The sequence below is a fragment of the Phlebotomus argentipes genome, unplaced genomic scaffold (assembly GCF_947086385.1).
Source record: "Phlebotomus argentipes unplaced genomic scaffold, Phlebotomus argentipes genome assembly scaffold_18, whole genome shotgun sequence".
NCBI classification, from domain to species: Eukaryota; Metazoa; Arthropoda; class Insecta; order Diptera; family Psychodidae; genus Phlebotomus; species Phlebotomus argentipes.
The window spans coordinates 11682979-11698728 of NW_026776177.1; the positions used below are offsets into that span (position 1 = coordinate 11682979).

General features: G+C 46.2%; 5 protein-coding genes across 9 annotated transcripts; 2 read left to right on the forward strand and 3 right to left on the reverse strand.

Moving 5' to 3' along the window:
* Positions 1–206: 206 nt before the first annotated feature.
* Positions 207–2938, reverse strand: LOC132260543 (E3 SUMO-protein ligase PIAS1). 2 transcript variants are annotated; one of them, XM_059758739.1, is made up of 8 exons: positions 2491–2938; positions 2082–2429; positions 1334–1492; positions 1191–1272; positions 894–1128; positions 671–837; positions 522–604; positions 207–460 (listed from the first exon to the last, which is right to left on the reverse strand). In XM_059758739.1, the coding sequence occupies exons 1-8, from the start codon at positions 2545–2547 to the stop codon at positions 389–391; spliced, it is 1203 nt and encodes a 400-aa protein (XP_059614722.1). In that variant the 5' UTR covers positions 2548–2938; the 3' UTR covers positions 207–388. The 2 variants fall into 2 exon arrangements, with proteins under 2 accessions (XP_059614722.1, XP_059614721.1); XM_059758738.1 differs by having other exon boundaries at positions 522–607.
* A 111-nt stretch (positions 2939–3049) lies between these two features.
* LOC132260541 (zinc finger protein 569-like) lies at positions 3050–5271 on the reverse strand. Of its 2 annotated transcripts, XM_059758735.1 has the most exons (5): positions 5157–5270; positions 5026–5087; positions 4614–4958; positions 3676–4547; positions 3050–3614 (listed from the first exon to the last, which is right to left on the reverse strand). In XM_059758735.1, exons 1-5 carry the CDS (start codon positions 5184–5186, stop codon positions 3454–3456), a joined length of 1470 nt encoding a protein of 489 aa, XP_059614718.1. In that variant the 5' UTR covers positions 5187–5270; the 3' UTR covers positions 3050–3453. The 2 variants fall into 2 exon arrangements, with proteins under 2 accessions (XP_059614718.1, XP_059614717.1); XM_059758734.1 differs by having other exon boundaries at positions 5026–5271.
* Positions 5272–5438: 167 nt separating this feature from the next.
* Positions 5439–6455, forward strand: LOC132259167 (queuosine 5'-phosphate N-glycosylase/hydrolase-like). The gene has a single exon (XM_059756719.1). It carries the CDS (start codon positions 5439–5441, stop codon positions 6453–6455), a length of 1017 nt encoding a protein of 338 aa, XP_059612702.1.
* Positions 6456–6525: 70 nt separating this feature from the next.
* Positions 6526–11787, reverse strand: LOC132260073 (histone-lysine N-methyltransferase eggless). 3 transcript variants are annotated; one of them, XM_059757986.1, is made up of 6 exons: positions 11491–11787; positions 9851–11422; positions 7638–9421; positions 7102–7568; positions 6839–6993; positions 6526–6779 (listed from the first exon to the last, which is right to left on the reverse strand). In XM_059757986.1, the coding sequence occupies exons 1-6, from the start codon at positions 11491–11493 to the stop codon at positions 6573–6575; spliced, it is 4188 nt and encodes a 1395-aa protein (XP_059613969.1). In that variant the 5' UTR covers positions 11494–11787; the 3' UTR covers positions 6526–6572. The 3 variants fall into 3 exon arrangements, with proteins under 3 accessions (XP_059613969.1, XP_059613967.1, XP_059613968.1); XM_059757984.1 differs by having other exon boundaries at positions 7051–7568; XM_059757985.1 differs by having other exon boundaries at positions 7051–7568; positions 9851–11787.
* Positions 11788–11855: 68 nt separating this feature from the next.
* LOC132260400 (uncharacterized protein CG5098) lies at positions 11856–14885 on the forward strand. The gene is made up of 4 exons (XM_059758471.1): positions 11856–12136; positions 12192–12320; positions 12378–13913; positions 14011–14885. Exons 1-4 carry the CDS (start codon positions 12047–12049, stop codon positions 14389–14391), a joined length of 2136 nt encoding a protein of 711 aa, XP_059614454.1. The 5' UTR covers positions 11856–12046; the 3' UTR covers positions 14392–14885.
* The last annotated feature ends 865 nt before the right edge of the window (positions 14886–15750 follow it).

The window sequence follows — 15750 nt, forward strand, 5'->3', positions numbered from 1 at the left end:
GTACATTATATTGAAAAGTGTAAAAAAAAATTACTCCATTGAAATCAACAAATATAGTTATTACATTGTAAGAGGAAGATAGAAAAAAGCATTAAATAGCCAATATTTCTCTCCATCAGCAGTTCGTTGCATTTCTGCAGTGGAGAAATGTATAACCAAAAAAAAGGAATTCTCTTAAGTGTAAAATGATCAAATGTATTTTATTCTTTTTTTTTTTGTCTAAAGGAGATATTTTTATTTTATATTTAAATGAAATAAGACATGAAAATCATTGAATGTTTCATTAAATCTTATTTTATTTACTCCAATTTATTTCACAAGTGACGAAACAGAAAAGAGAAAAGAAGCTCTCTCGGGTTAAATTAAAATTTGGGAAGAGGGAAGTGAGCTAACGATTGCCAGAGTTTTGCTTTCGTTTAAGCGGTAAATCCTCATCGGAATCACTCAGTGTCAAGTCCACCTGGAAATCAATTGAGAAACAGGTGAGAACAGAGATATAATCGCCTCTGTGGGAAACGCACCGTTTCACCAGTCGTTGAAGATGGTTCTGCTGCTCCTTGGTTGCCAGTTGCATTCTCGGATTTTGCACATTTTGTCGATATGACTTCTGGCGGAAAACAACCAAATTAGAGAGAGCGATAAAGGAGTTTGCCAAGTGATTCGCACTCACCTAAGTCGTCTGATATAATCTCAACGTTTTGCAATGTCTTAATAGGTGTGTCCAGCGCTTGTGTGTCCGATTTCAGAACATGTGCACTCCAAGATCCGTCATTGTGCAGCTGGATCTCATTACTGTCAGCGCCCAGATCCTTCGACGCGATCACTTCCTGGAAATACCTGCAGAAAACATTGCAATCAGTCATCAATCTCAGCACAGCTGATCAGCAACTCACCCATCAATGACCAGGTTCTCGTACACCGCTTGCTTATCACACACAGGACAGTTCCACGTGGGCTTCCGCTCGTTCATCTGCAGATAGAGACACGCATCGAAGCACTGCAAATGAGAACAAGTTGACGCTCGACACGGTGTTGTCATTCTCATCTTCCCCAGAGGACAAGTCAGCGACACCCTTAGCATTGTTGTGGCAATTTCACAGTCTGCGTCCTCCTTCAATTTGTCAATAACTGCAGAGAGAAAAAAAGGCGTTAGGATCTCTTCAGCAGACACAGACGCACTTGCCACTCACTCAAAGCCCTCGTCACGTCGGCAGCCTTGATTCCCTTCGTCTTGAGTCGCTGCAGAAGCTGAACTGATGACAACTTCCTCACCTGTCGGAGGAAAATCAACTCTTAGAGAAGATACAACTTCTGTGACGCCTTCAAAACTCACCAGATAAATTGACGCGACGTGACCGCGGTTGAATTCAGTACACCAGCTGATTTGGATTGTGTTCGTGACGAGCGGCGCTAGCTTTACATTTCCAGTGATATTTACAGGTCTCGGTGGACGTTTTGGCTCAACACCAGGCTTATTTGTCGGGATGGGATTCTAGAAGATAATCAGAATTATGAGATAAATCAATGCCATTGAAATACTTCAGCACCAATCAAACGGGACAATTTCGAGCAATATAATCCTAACTAAGCACTTACTATTTATATTCAAGGAAAATTATTTTCTTAAATCCTGCAAAGCTTTGACAATGCTGAGAATATTAAATGGCTTAAAGTCAAAGTTCATTGACCGGTGAAGAAAAATTGTCTCAAGACGATGAGCTCAAAGGAGAGAATTTTCCATTCACAGGAATTTCTCAGTATCGATTTTTTGGAAAATCGCTTAGAATCTCCGTACTTTAACAATAATGCACTCAAAACCCATTCCAAGTCTTTTCCAGGCTAAACCCAAAGTGAGCTTTGAGGCAATGGCCCGAATTGAAGCTATAAATACACTTGTGTTCACACACACGTGGCTTTGTGTGAATCTCATAAGCTTCGCCATTTTATCTCAGCGAGGTTTAGGTTTAAACCTCGTAAATCAGGTTTACACTTTTCTCGAAATTTCACTGCGCCGCACCTTTGCACACTCCCCGGCCTCTTCCGGGGCTCCGGGGCTCGCGCGGAGAGCGCAGACAACTCACCGGCAATTGGCACTGCTTCCCGTTCACTTTGACAGAGATGTTGGGCGGGAAGTAGTCGTCCTGTTCAGTCGTTGTGTCCATGAGGCAGAACCTCAGCTGCACCTGCACCGTGTGCTCCACCCGCGAGGCGTTCCGGATGTCCCGGTTGGTGGCGATCTCGGTGGCCTGGGCGGGCGTGAGCGTGAAGTGCAGGCTGTTCTCGTGGAGACGCTGCGACGACGTGGGCGCCAGGAGGCTCGGATTGACGAGCGTCGCGAGGATGTCGAAGAACGCCAGCTTCTTCAGCTTCACGTCCACCTCCGGCGGGTAGGTGCCGATCATGTAGTTCATCATGCCATTGTTGTTGGCCTGCAAGGACAGGGAGAGTGCGTCAGTCGGCCGCTCGCGCGTAAACAATTGCCTTTCTCACCGTCATGATCCGATTGGCGTCAGGCGGACAGGATATGAGGCTCTGTTGCTGGTACATCCTCCGTTTTGCGCTGCGGGTGATCACTCTCGACACCGTGGAGGACTCCAATTTCCCGCTTATGGTTACAATGTTGTAATGAAATCGCGCTGAGGCTCAAAATCAACGCCACATCGAGATTCTTCAGCCGACAGGTTACCTGGCTCACTCTCGCATCGGATGGCCAGGCAGGTTCAATTGTTTGCTTAATCTCTCTTCTCAGCAGCCCTAGTGAGGGGTTGTGCACACTAGCGGGACATTATTTGCAGTATTTACTGAGATTAGAAGCTGTTTTGGTCAGACTCCCTCGAAAAAACTCTCTCTCACCCGCAAATTCACACAATGGCCGCTCTTTCGAACACCTCGCGGCGCTGCAGGCACGGTGGTGAAACTGTACTTTCAAAGTTTCAAACAATTCACAGATATTGCAATCGATCATTCAATGCAAACCAAGATTCCTTGCCGAGATCCTGATTTCATGATCTGAATAAGGAACAAAAAATTCTTGTCAGTTAAGTGCAACAGGATGCTTCCCTCTGTTTATTAGCATAATTTTTATATTATAAAAGAATTAAGATTTGAATTTTGAGGTTTGTCTTAAACTAGCTTCAAACTAGGCTACAAGGATTCTTTTGGAATTCGTTGATCATAATCATTTTTGTCCTTCTCGGACTTTTGTGCTGTAAATTTGATGAGAATCAAGAAGCATGGAATATTCTCTTAATTAAAATACATTAATATTGCCTCGAGTTTTTCCGCAATTATTCCATAGATTTTTATCTGTACAATCATGTCTTGCATATTTACACTAATACTTTACTTATATTCTTATCTTTAATTATTATCTATGTCTATAATCATTAACAGTCATGGAAATGAAATGTTTAGGAAACTACTTCTCAAATCTTGCGCTTAAAAGCTTGATATTTAGTGAAATTTGTTAAAGTGTTTCCTTAGTGTGCTCGTGCTGTGAAAATTCCTCCCGCATTCCTCACACTTAAAATCATCCGCGTGCATTATAACGTGTTTCTTCAGGTCGTCCAATGTCTTTTGAACATCCTTGCAAACGCCGCATCTGAAGGGTGGATCTTGAAAGGAAGTAAACACACGATATTACATTGCCTAATTCATTTACCTCATTCAGCTTACCTTTAGTGTTGAAAGGAAGTCCACGATGGCCCGCTCTCAAGTGGTTTATCAAACTGGTCTTGTTCTTATCGAAAACCTTTAAACAATAGGGACACATTTTTCCCAGTTTATCGATAATTTCATGGTTCTTCATGTGAATTTTCAGTTTAAACATTGTCTTAAATGGTTTTGAGCATATTTCACAGTTGATGTACTGGTCTACTTGATCATCAGACTGAGAGCTGTGAATTCTTCTGTGAATCTCCATATAGTGTTTGCTGGTGTATGATTTCTCGCAATCTGGACATTTGTAGTATTGCTTCTTCTTCCATTCATTACTCAATCGCAAGTGGATTTTCTCAATGTGCCGTGCTAATGTGTGCTTCACTCTGAACTTCAAGTCACAAATTGCACATTCAAAAATCTTTTCCAGTCGCTCGTCTCGATGTACGGCCACATGTGCTATCAATTCCCTCATGTTCTTGAAGATCTCGCTGCACACTGTGCACTTGGGAACCGATCGGGGAATCCTGGGAAGACCCCGATGGCAATTCTTCAAGTGTGTCTGCAGGCGAGAAAGCTGGTTGTACCTCCTCGCGCAGTAGGGGCAGTGCTCGGGCTCACCAGTCGATGGCATGTGAATCTTCTTCATATGAATCTTCATGTGTGTTTCCAATCTGAATGTTTTGTCGCAACGGTTACAGCAAAAGGGCTTCTCATTCTTGTGGATACTCACGTGATCCAGCAGCGCTTGCTTCTTTGTAAACTTTCTCATGCAAGTCTCACACTGAAAGATTTTATGTGTCCCGAGATGCCTTTCGTAGCGATATTTCGATGTGAATGTATGTTCGCAGACTTTGCAAATCATAACTTCGAGTTTTTCATGATTTTCACTACGACAAGATGAAAATTATTAAAAACTCATGAATTTATCAAGGAATCTCTAAAAAAAAACTTACATTTTGACGACCGTTTTAACTTTCTCGTCTTTGTCCTCTCTTTGCATTTGCTTCATTTCCGCTTTTAGCTCCTTTGGCGTCTTAAAGATATAATGTTGCTTCTGAAGATGCAATCTTAGACTCGCTGTGTGTTTGTATACCCTCTTGCAGATGAAACATCGCACGGGTTTCTCTATGTGGGTTTTTATGTGTGTTGCCAATTGGTATTTATCATAGTAAATCTTGCTGCAATAGACGCACTGAAGATTATTCCTTCTGTTTTGTCCTCGTCGAGATCGTTGTGGTGTGAATTGTGTGATCTCGAAGCTAACAAACTCCTCATTATTCTTGCTATAGCTCGGAACTCTGGAAGGAAATCAATATAAATTAATAATGGTAAAAACCTGCAAAAGGACAGAAATCACAATCTTACTCTGAACCTGACGGGCTTTCCATTGGATTTTCTTCATAAATTTCTTGGATTTCAAACTCTTCCTTTATGATATCGCAATGCAAGAAGAAGTTATTTTCACTTTCATCGTTGTATTGCACCGCATTTCCTACCTTTATGTTTCTGTTAATGCTCCTATCCATTGCAAAAATTGCAAAAGCGAGTTTTTCACAGACTTTTTTCTTCTCTTTTTGACGCGTTGTCAAAACGCGTGTTTACATTTTCCACAGTCTGAAGTTTACCGATAATATGCTGTCAAATATGCCGTGAGTTTCGTGTCGCTGATTGGTCGCTGCGAGTCTTTGATAAGGGAATTCCCCGCATTAGTTTCCTCTGTGTTATATTGATGTTATCAGAGATAAGTCATCCAGTCAAGCCCATTAAAAACTCTAGAAATGGCCCTTTTGCCCAGAGATTCAGGCGAATTCATCGTCAATTGCGCAGTGCGTGTGAAAATCAATCGGGATGGCATTGAGAAATTGTCTCAGGAAGTATTGAAGAAATTAATTTCCGGGGAGATCGATTTTGGAATGTTTTCTCAGCATAAAAACTTCCCGAAGCCTGATGATGCGCAGTGCCTGAATTGGATCTTCTTGGTGAGTAACCTCAGCTTTTGCTACTGGAAAGGATCCCATGCTGGCAAAACGTGGAGAGTTGAAGGCTATATAGGATTTTACGCACTCTGCGCCTCAATAAATCGTACCAGAAGGATCGGAGCGGACATCACCAATCCGGAATACTATTCTCAGCTTAATGTTAACGATCTCATGTGGATCTTCCGGGAGGACGAAGGAGCTGGAAAGTTTCGCCTCATAGAAGACAGAATCGAGATCTTGAAAGACGTCGCGAAGACGCTCGTGGAGAAGTTTGACGGGAACTTCGAGAACTGTGTGAAGCAGTGCGACAAATCAGCCCAGAAACTGCTTCAGATCATCATTGAGAACTTCCCTAGATTCCGAGATGAGGCCACTTTCATGGGAGAGCGAGTGTCTTTCCACAGACTTGCCCAGATGCTTATCAGAGACATTTGGATCACATTTAAAGGCGAAGGTTTGGGCGAATTCACTGATATCAATAGCCTGACGATTTCCTCAGATTATCACATTGCTAAAGTTCTGGCGTACTTCGGAGCACTTCAGTGCAACCCAACAATGATTCAGTGCATGAAAAATTTCCTCGTTTTGAACCAAGGTCCTGAGCAGGTGGAGTTATGCGGAGCATCGATCTACATTGTCGAGGAGGTGATAAAAAACGTTCTGCAGAAGATCGACGATCAGGGACTGAACATTCCAAGGGAGAGCGTGAATTCATGCCTCATGGATTGCTTCCTCTGGGAGTATCGAATTCCCTATCGACACGACAGAAGATACGGCAAGACAATCAAGAAAAATATTCCACACCAAAATCAATAAAATGATATGTTACGTATTGCAAGAATAAAAATAACAATTCAAACTTCTTCAAACACAGCAATATATATTAAAATCGATAAGATATCTAGAGAAATGCAGACGAGGAACGGGGGCTGATTAGAGAATTCTTCCGCGGCAATTCTTGGAGCCGCACTGGCAGAAGAGGAACTTCCCAGGCACCGTTCCCACGTCGTAATTGTAGTTCCACGTGAGTTCCGTGCCGGCCCGGATGTGACACATGGCGAAGAAAGCCACCCACGGAAAGCGCAGATCGTGTGTGTCCACGAAGACGTTCTGCACGAAGAGATTCGGCGAGCAGGAGTGCTGTAAGGACAGAAAAATTCAGTTTTCTGGCAAGTTTTCAACTCTCCGAAAACACTCACATTAAAGTATCGACCAACGTTGCCCATAATCTTGGCGTCCATCACATAAACATCTTCGCCCTTGCCGAACATACGTCGCAATCCTCGTGCCTTCTTGGACGGCATGTCCTCCTTCTCTATTGAAATATTGGGCTCGAAGCTCTGCGGAATGCGTTCTGCAAGTACAATTAACATTACTATTTTTATAAATCTTCAAACACACCGAAACCCACCATCCTCATCATCTGATATCGCAATTACGTCCTCGTTGGCATTCCTCTCACCTCCTTGAACCCTCGCTGCCCCGCTCGCCATCGACTTGTGTCCCGTTGTGTCGGATCGCCTGGTTTTGGAGCGCGTCTTGATGGTCTTCTGCACCACGGCTGTGTTCACCGAGAAGTAGTCGTCGTCGGAATCGCTTCCGCGCCGGCGCTTCGGATTGTACTCAACATCATCTCGATCAGATGCGGAGTCCTCTTCTGGCGCTTCTGGTTCATAGCCCTCCTTGATACCCTCCGCCACTTCGATGTAGTCCAACTCGGCAAAGTACTCATCACCGTGATTCTGGCCACCCTCGTTCGCCTTCTGCTCCGTCAACAGGTGGCCCGCGTAGATGCAGATGAACTGGCCCTTGGGCACATCGTTGAGACAGCGCAGGCCCCAGCCTCTGTTGGCCGTCTTGAAGACCTGCAGCTTCAGCGACAGCGGATGCTGCACCACGCGATTCAGGCAGTTCATCTTGCACTTGCACCTGCAGAAGTACATTGACAGGTTAGTTTTAAGAGGAAAAATCTTTGCATGCACCACGAAATTCACTCACCTAGAGTTGCACTCGTAAATCCCCGTTGGCACTGGATCATAGAGCTTCTTGTAAGTGTAGCCGACAGTGTTGGGATCCACAGTGGGCGTCAAGCACCTCACGCCGGCTATCGTGAGCTGCCAGCAGGCGCACTTGCTCTTGTCCATGCAGTCGTCAGTGCAGTCGCAGCCGCAGAGGAACTCCGGATCCAAATTGAGATTGACACCTTCAGTGGGGATCCTGTGATTTGCATAGATACACGTCGGCGGCACGGTGTCATCGTAGCAATTCACGCAGGCGATTGGCATGCTCTCCACCCCGTTGCTGATGTCACTCTTCCTCACAATAGCCGAATCAATGACGTACTCAGCCAGGCAGTGCACGGCGGGATCAAAGTCATAGTTGTCCACATTGAGATTGCAGTCTGTGAATCTGAGATAGGTGTGCACCTCATCAATGCCCCGCAAGCTGCGTCCGCAGGGCGCCTTGTACACCACATAGCGACGCGCCTTCACGCGATAGATCTTCCTCTCCCAGCCCGAGAGCAGAGGCTTCGCCAGCGGATTGTACAGGTTGAGATCATACGAGATGCGATACAAGCAGTCGGGATTGCAGTTGTGCGGCGTGTAGCTCTTCGGCGGCATGTTGAACTTTGCCGTGTAGAAGATCACCTTGCCCTTGGGATAATTGTCATCCTCCAGGAAGATTGTGCTGTTGTTCATCAGCTGCTTCTGCGGCTGATTCACCGGCGCCGGCGGTTGGGTGCTCTTCTTCGCCACGGATCGCGTCTGGTCTTTGGTCACTTCCCTCGAATCCTCCTCCAGTCTGCGCTGCTCCGTAGCACGTTGAGTATCATCATCGACATTCCTGAAACTCACATAAGGTTCATTGCGAGTCTGCAGTTTCTTCCCAGTCGACAATCTCGAGTCCATCTTCATTCTGTAGATGGGCAGCAATCTCTGTGATCCACTGTAAATCCACTCGGTGTAGTCATCGTAGTACACCAAAATAATACTCGCGTCCACCTTCGCCACTCTCATAGACACCCACTTTCCATTCCTCTCCACTTCAATCTTCTGTCCAATCTTCACCTGCGCCACGGCGCGCTGATACTGATTCTCCTGCAGGTAGTTCTTGATGAAGTCCCTCGAATTTGGATTCACGTCATCCCAAACATTCTCCGAAACCCTGCAAATGCGCCTCACATCCTTAGAGTAAACGTACTGCACGTAGCCATCGTCGAAGAAGATCAAGTATCGGAAGTTGTTGGTCTCTTGCATGGGTTCCGCCACGATTCCCGGGTAGAAGAGCTTCCGTTTCATATTGCTGAACATCGCCAGAACGCGACAGCCGACGGGGAGTTTCTGTGTGGGCGCCTCCGCGAATGCAAGTTGCTTCCCCGTGAGAATTCCCTCTTGCTGATGCCGTATAAATTTCACCTGGTAGCGCGTCTCAGAGTCCACTCCGCCCTGCTGCAACTTGTTCAACACCTCGCAGTGGTTCCAGGGCTTTGTCAGCTGCGTGCGCATCCCATAGTAGACCGTGCCCACCTTCACTTCGCCCGTTGGCTTAATGCTGGCCATTGTCATCTGACCTGTGGGCATAACTGGAGCCGCCGGCTGGATAGGCAGTGTTTGTTGCATGGCCTGCGTTGCCGCACTTGCCTGCATCGCAGGCGATGGAGTCAGTGTCGCCCCACCCTTTTCCGTAATCATCCGGTAGTGCACCACATGCTTATCATCATCCGGCGCCGGGAATTCCGTGTAAATGTGAATCGGAGGCTCATGCTGAGTCATGCGCTTCTCCTGGAAAGAGTAAACAAAGATGAGCGTCTTCTAGAACCACCTAGAAATCACACTGACCAGCTGAACTGCTTTGCCAGCCTTAAACCGGGCATGCCACTTGCAAATATGCTTAGAGCTAAGAATTTGATCCCTAAAAACTTTCCTCAACATTGCCAATGTCATTTTAACATTCTTCCCCAGATTAACGCAAAATTTAACGCAAATTTGCTGCTCTGTTTTCAACGCGATCTTCATGGTCTCCTTGTGAAACCTATGATTTCTAAGCCGCCCGCCAAGAACTAGCCAAGAAGCACTCCTTTATGGAGACTATGGACACAAAAAAATGATTTTTTTAAGTGCCCTTTTAACTGTTTTTCACTGCTTAAGATTTGCTTGAAAATTTCACATTTATTTAGTTTAGTTAGTTATTAACCAAATTCTTTCACTTACCCTACTATTCAAGCTCTTGAACAGCCCGTCCGCCACTTTCTGGATCTTCTGGAACTCAGCACTCAACTGAGCATGGGAGCTATCCAGCTTGCTCACTCTGTCTCCGAGATCCTTCTTCGTCCACTCGAATTGTTGGTTGATCTTCACCTTCTCCATCGTGGCAATGATAATCTCGTCGAGACTCTGCTCCACCAAAGTCTTCTCCGCCTCGCTCAGAGGCTTCCTCATACTCTGCACAATCTCATCCTCCGGCGACGAGTCATCACTGCTGTCTGAGATCTCCACAACATCCGTGTGCTGCGGAAAGTGATGGAACAGAGGCTTGTGCGCCTTCAGAACACTGCAGTACTTCTTCATCTGGCTTATGGCCACATCGTGGCACTCCTGGCACACGTACTGTATCTTCTTGCGCTTTTTCGTGCTGTAGAAGCTCACAATGAAGCCCAGCGCGACGGCATACTCCACACCATTTTGACTTTTGCACGCCACATTGATGCATTCGTAGTGTTTGGGCTTCTGCGGCTTCTCCTCTGTATTGTCCTTCTGCCCGAAGTTATTCACCGGCCACTCAGCATTCGCCGTCTCGTCTACTTCCATGTCCATCGGCGTGGAATCATCCTCAACGGCGTCTCCACGATCGCTGGGCATGTCGCTGGACTCTATCAAGTCCATGCTCATACTGCTGTTATCCTCAGTGACGCTCGGCCGCTTGTCTGGCTCTTTCTCCGGATTCTCAATCACCTGGGAGGGAATCTCTGGAGCTACTTCAGGTTTATCAATTTCCTCAGATTCAGCTTTCTCTTCCGGAGTATCCTTAACTACTTCACAAACAGTATTTTCAGGTTTCTGATTTTCTTCAGTGATTTTCTCATCATCTGGTTCTGCTTTCATCTCTTCAGGAAAGTTTTCGGAGGATCCCTCAATTGCAAATGCCTCTACAATTTCTTTTTCAGTGTCAGGATCAGGTTTGACATCATCTTCAAGTTTTACTGATTTCAAAATTGTATCTTCTGTTTTCTCCAGAGTTGTTTTCTCATTTTTCTCGTCCTCAGCGAAGAGTTCCTTCCATTTCTTCTCGAGTTCCTCATCTTCAGCAGTTCCCAAGTCCATCTCACTATTCTGGCTTACTTCCAGATCCACATCCTTGACCGTGTCTTCTTTATCTATGTCCTCATTGCCCTTCAAGGGAGTTTCCTGATCAATTTCACCCCCATTTTGTGTCACTTCTTCATCCACCGGTTCTTCAGAGACTTCATGAACCTTCGCTTCTTCTAATTCTCTCACGCCCTCATTCAGGAGCTCATCCAAAACATCGTCAGTCTTATGTGATGATTCTTCTAGTGCTTGTTTATTCAAAACGACGCTCTCTTTGTCATCTTCAGAATCTACAAAGTTCCAGTCAATATCATCTAGAGTATCGCTAAGATTTTTCTCCTCCGTCTTATGCACATCTGTGGGTTTTTCCTCTAGCTTCTGAGGGCTCTCCACAACACCCTCCGGGGGTTCCTGGCATTCCATATCCGACGAAAGTGGCTCGCTCATCTTCCCAGTTTTATTGCCACTAAATGACCTCTGAAAACCACAGTGAAACCAAACTTGTACAAAGAGGGAACTATCCAACAGTCTCTTCAACGAACTACCATGAAAAATAACAATAATTTATACGAGAAACTGATAAAAAGGATTATTTTCCTGCAGAACGGAAGCTTCTGCTTGTTTTACGAAAATTAGGTTATGCACACTGACAGCATAGACACCACAAGATGCCGCTTTCCGCTTTTCTGAGAAAAATTCAATGATTTCCACAAAATCTTCTACACGTGGCCGTGAAATGAGAGAGAAAAGGACAAATGTGATCATTTATGATCATAAATGCAGGACATTCTCTATACAATCACGAAAAACGCCGGCTTTTTTGCAAGCCAAACTGAGACAACAATGGGAAATGTCGGGAAGCAGGTGGCACTGCTGCCGCTGTGGAGGTGCTGTCAGCGCTGTCACAGCCGGCCATCTTGACTCTGTAAAAATTGCAGAAATTTGCCCAAAAACTCACCCATTTTCATATCTCTAAGCGCTCCAGGAGACTCCAATAGTGCCCGTGTGTGTAGTGTCAAACTCCCGGAGTGCGTGTAGCAGTGCTAAAAGGCGGTGCGGCGGGTGCAAAACGCGTCTCGAGGGTGGGAAAATCATGGGAGCATGAATGACGGAAACCGCGGTTCTGCAATGTCTGGTCATTCTCATGGACGCTTGGGACAACCGCCAAACACCTCATGGAATCACCTTCAGGTGAGTTGTTCTGTTCAGCGATTGTGGCTGTCGGTTACCGAGGTTTGGCTTGCAGGTCCCCTCGTACATTCCACGACAGCCGCAACTGGCTCACCTTTCCAATGAGCGCCCCATGACTTGGCACACGCCGACTCCTCCGCCCACAGACGCCCTGTACAACTTCATGGCAGCTAATCACAAGAACGTGAGTATCCAGCGCTCCAGGAAAGCCATCATCTTATGCAAGCTCTCTTCTTTCCAGCCACTCGACTTGAATCCAATGATACCTACTTTTGCACCGACTCCTGCACCTTTCACCGGCACGATGGACCTCACTGTGCCCTCATCTCGCAATATGCAATCTCCGACGAGAAACAGCGGCTCCTCGCCCGGCGCCAGTGTCATCCAGACGGTGGGAAAGGAGAAGAACAACGGCGAGCTCGGGACTCTGTTTGTCCGCGACGCTAAGCAGATTAACAACGACGTGGCGAAACTGGGTGGCCTTGCAGAGCCTGTGGAGTTGGTGAAGGAGGCACTGTTCATGAAGAACCACGCACCCAAGTGTAACAGTCCAATTCAACCGCCGGCGCCGCCCACGCGCCAAAGCCCGGCGCCCAGCGTGAGTCCGCCGGTGGTGAACCAGCCCAGTGATCTCAGCTCAGCTTCTACGGGTGTACAGGAGAGCGTTCAGGTGTCCCCCAAGTCTGTTGACTCTGTAGACTCGGGTGGACGGAAGAGACGAAAGCGGAAGCCCAACAAAACGACGAGGATGGAGAATCAGGAGGACGAAGAGGAGCAGTTTGTGCCATGCGTGGAACCAGTGGCGATCGCAGAACCCGTGAGTGCCATACAAGAGGCGCGGGCGCACGATCCAGTCAGTCCGGGGAAGAATATAGACTCCAGTCCGAGGAGACGTAGTCGGAGAAAAGGGGCGGACGATGCAGAGCCCGTGGAGACGATCGATATGATTGCCAACACGGAGGAAGATGCGCCAAAACAGCAGCCTCAAGAAACTGCTGAACAGGAGAAGGTGCAGGAGAATGGAGAAAAGAGTCAGGAGGCGGAAAATGTGAACTTCGACGAAGTGGAGAACAAACTAGAGCAGATGTTCGCCGGTATTGATGATCGACCGACCCCAGCTGCCAATGCCGTAGCCGACGAGACACCGACGACCAGCAAACCCGGCCCGAAGCCGGGCAGAAAGCGCGCTCTGTCTAAGGATGAGGACATCACGAAGCCCAAGAGGCGGAAGCGCGGTCGAAAGCCGGCTAAAGTGGTGGAGAAAGTGGCGGAGAAGCGGAAAAAAGGGCGGCCGCGACTGAAGCCGCCTCGGGATGAGGCTGGAGCGTCAGCTACGGAGACCAGTTGCAGCACACCGAAGTTTCGAGGTCCCTTCGTGCAGGTGCGCAGCAGCGGCGTGGCGTGCGTGATCAACACGCCGCAGACGGAAGAGGAGGGAGATCGCAAAGGGCGGCTGCATGGGCATGCGAGCGGTGAGAGGCGGAAGATCAGAGGACTTCACGTGAGCACGCTAAGCACGAAATACGATGCCGACACGACGGACGCCACGTGGATGTGTGTCTTCTGCAAGTTCGGGCCTCACAAGATGGGCTTGGGTGACCTTTTCGGCCCATATACTGTGTCCACGGCCTGCGAGGAGTTCCAGCTGAGCCAAGTGGAGCCCGCGATGGATGAATTCAAGAGCAAGCGTACGAAAGGCGCCATGATCCAGCGCAATGCACACACTTTACCCGTCGTGGCGGCAACACTAGCCACAGGAGACGCCGCAGCGTCAACGGTGAGTGACTCAACTCGCGGCCCAAGTTGAGAAGAAAATGAGCGGGGCATATTTCTTTTTAATCAATTCTTCTTTTAATGAATTCTTTCTCTTGCAGTCTGGCGGCAAGAAGAAGAAGAAAGCGCCAGCGGACGGCGCTTTGGAGGCACCTCTGGACGTGTTCTTGGGCATGGGGCGTCTGAGCGAGGAGTCCCTCGAAGTGTGGCTGCACGAGGACTGCATCGTGTGGGCTCCGGGCGTGCACATCGTTGGTTCGCGCCTTGTGGGCCTCGAGGCGGCTGTTTGGGGCGCCACGAGGCACAAGTGCACGCTGTGCGGAAAGAATGGGGCGTCTATTGGGTGTCTAGAGCGCGGCTGTCATGACATGAGTCACGTTCCGTGTGCCAGGCAGAGCAACTGGGCGCTCTCGGATGAGGACATGAAGAGTCAGTGCGTGAAACACACTCCGGGAGGAGTGGCGATGAATGGGCAGGCCTAGTTTCTAGGTCACTACTTAAAAGTATGTTTAAATTATTCTTGTGAGCGAGAGAGAGAAATATTCCGTAAAAGTAATTCTACTCTAAAATGATGATGAAATTGATAAAAAAAAATCTAGAGACTCTTGTGTGGTATAAAATGTAAGGAATGTAAGTGAGTTTAAGGACATTGTGTTTAACTAATGTGAGATGTACATCAGGAATCATACTCACCTTTCTTTCGCGGAACTGATAATTGAAGAGGGAGGGCGGAAGTGGAGAGATGATTGATAGGAAAAAGAAACCAATTCAGTGTAAGATTGATGATAATTATTTTGTATTGTACACTAAATAGTTGGTAGAGAATAAGTGATCTGCTGATCACACTTGACAATTTCAACTCTTGTAAATAGTAATTCTAATAAAGTGTAATTGTCTATTAAGTAAATTGATAATTGAATTAAAGAGGAGAATAGAAATGAATGCTTTTTATTTTAAACGGCTGAATTAAACCTCATTAATCGTCTTGCAAAATTGACTTTTTTCCATTTATTTTCCAAGCAATCCAGTTAGATTGAATTATCCACGTCCTTGGGTATGTCCGGTTCTCGATCTCTGATCATCTGCAGGACATTTTTCTGCACCTCTTGAATGATGTTGATTAGCGCTCCGAAATTGTGAAATACTTCCCAAAATCATAGTTCTTACTGTAACTCGTTTCACAAACGATATTGTAATCGAGAAATATTTATTTGCTGCGAAATGTGAATCTCTAAATTGTCTTCAACGAAGGCTTTTTAGGCTCGCGTCCGGAGATCTCCATGTGGTGAATTTCTCATGCGGCGTTCCATATCAATGCCCACATTTATCCAAGACACGTTTAGAAATTTCCCGCGCTTTTTAACTCGTCTTCAAATCTTACGGCTTTTTCCCGAAACAAATGCAGCGTATTTTCTATACATTTTTGAACAGTATGAATTTCAAATTGGACACAAATTCTTTGACGAGACTTTATTAAAAAAAAAGATATCTACTGAAATAATAAAAAATTTCACTCGTATCTTGGATTTGGTGTGAGCTGTTCTTGAAAAGGAAAATAATATTAAATATTGTTGGAAGGAAATTTATAATGAGAGATGAAACAGGCAGTATTTTAACACTAAAAAATATTAGACCGACTATTCATAAGAGAAATATAGTTGGAGGTTCAAAACAAATATATTATCACTCGCGGTTCTTTTGAGTGTCCATCTGATGAGTCTTATTGAGTCCTCAAAATCTTTAGAGAAATGTAAAAATAATAAATCGACTCCAAAGAAGCGATTAATAAACCCCAAAAATGAAATGTAAAAGAGAAGGAATATTAAAATTAATGGAGTGTT

Coding starts and splice junctions, on each gene's coding strand:
- LOC132260543 (XM_059758738.1), bottom strand. CDS start 2,547: ATGTACCAGCAACAGAGCCTCATATCCTGTCCGCCTGACGCCAATCGG. Junction 1,129..1,190: donor CGACGTGACGAGGGCTTTGA/GTGAGTGGCAAG, acceptor TTCTCTCTGCAG/TTATTGACAAATTGAAGGAG. Junction 608..670: donor GATTATATCAGACGACTTAG/GTGAGTGCGAAT, acceptor GTTTTCCGCCAG/AAGTCATATCGACAAAATGT.
- LOC132260541 (XM_059758734.1), bottom strand. CDS start 5,186: ATGGATAGGAGCATTAACAGAAACATAAAGGTAGGAAATGCGGTGCAA. Junction 4,959..5,025: donor GAAAGCCCGTCAGGTTCAGA/GTAAGATTGTGA, acceptor ATTTCCTTCCAG/AGTTCCGAGCTATAGCAAGA. Junction 3,615..3,675: donor ACTTCCTTTCAACACTAAAG/GTAAGCTGAATG, acceptor CTTCCTTTCAAG/ATCCACCCTTCAGATGCGGC.
- LOC132259167 (XM_059756719.1), top strand. CDS start 5,439: ATGGCCCTTTTGCCCAGAGATTCAGGCGAATTCATCGTCAATTGCGCA.
- LOC132260073 (XM_059757984.1), bottom strand. Junction 7,569..7,637: donor ATTTACGAGTGCAACTCTAG/GTGAGTGAATTT, acceptor GTACTTCTGCAG/GTGCAAGTGCAAGATGAACT. Junction 6,994..7,050: donor GATATCAGATGATGAGGATG/GTGGGTTTCGGT, acceptor TTGTACTTGCAG/AACGCATTCCGCAGAGCTTC.
- LOC132260400 (XM_059758471.1), top strand. CDS start 12,047: ATGAATGACGGAAACCGCGGTTCTGCAATGTCTGGTCATTCTCATGGA. Junction 12,137..12,191: donor CCTCATGGAATCACCTTCAG/GTGAGTTGTTCT, acceptor TTTGGCTTGCAG/GTCCCCTCGTACATTCCACG. Junction 12,321..12,377: donor TGGCAGCTAATCACAAGAAC/GTGAGTATCCAG, acceptor TCTTCTTTCCAG/CCACTCGACTTGAATCCAAT.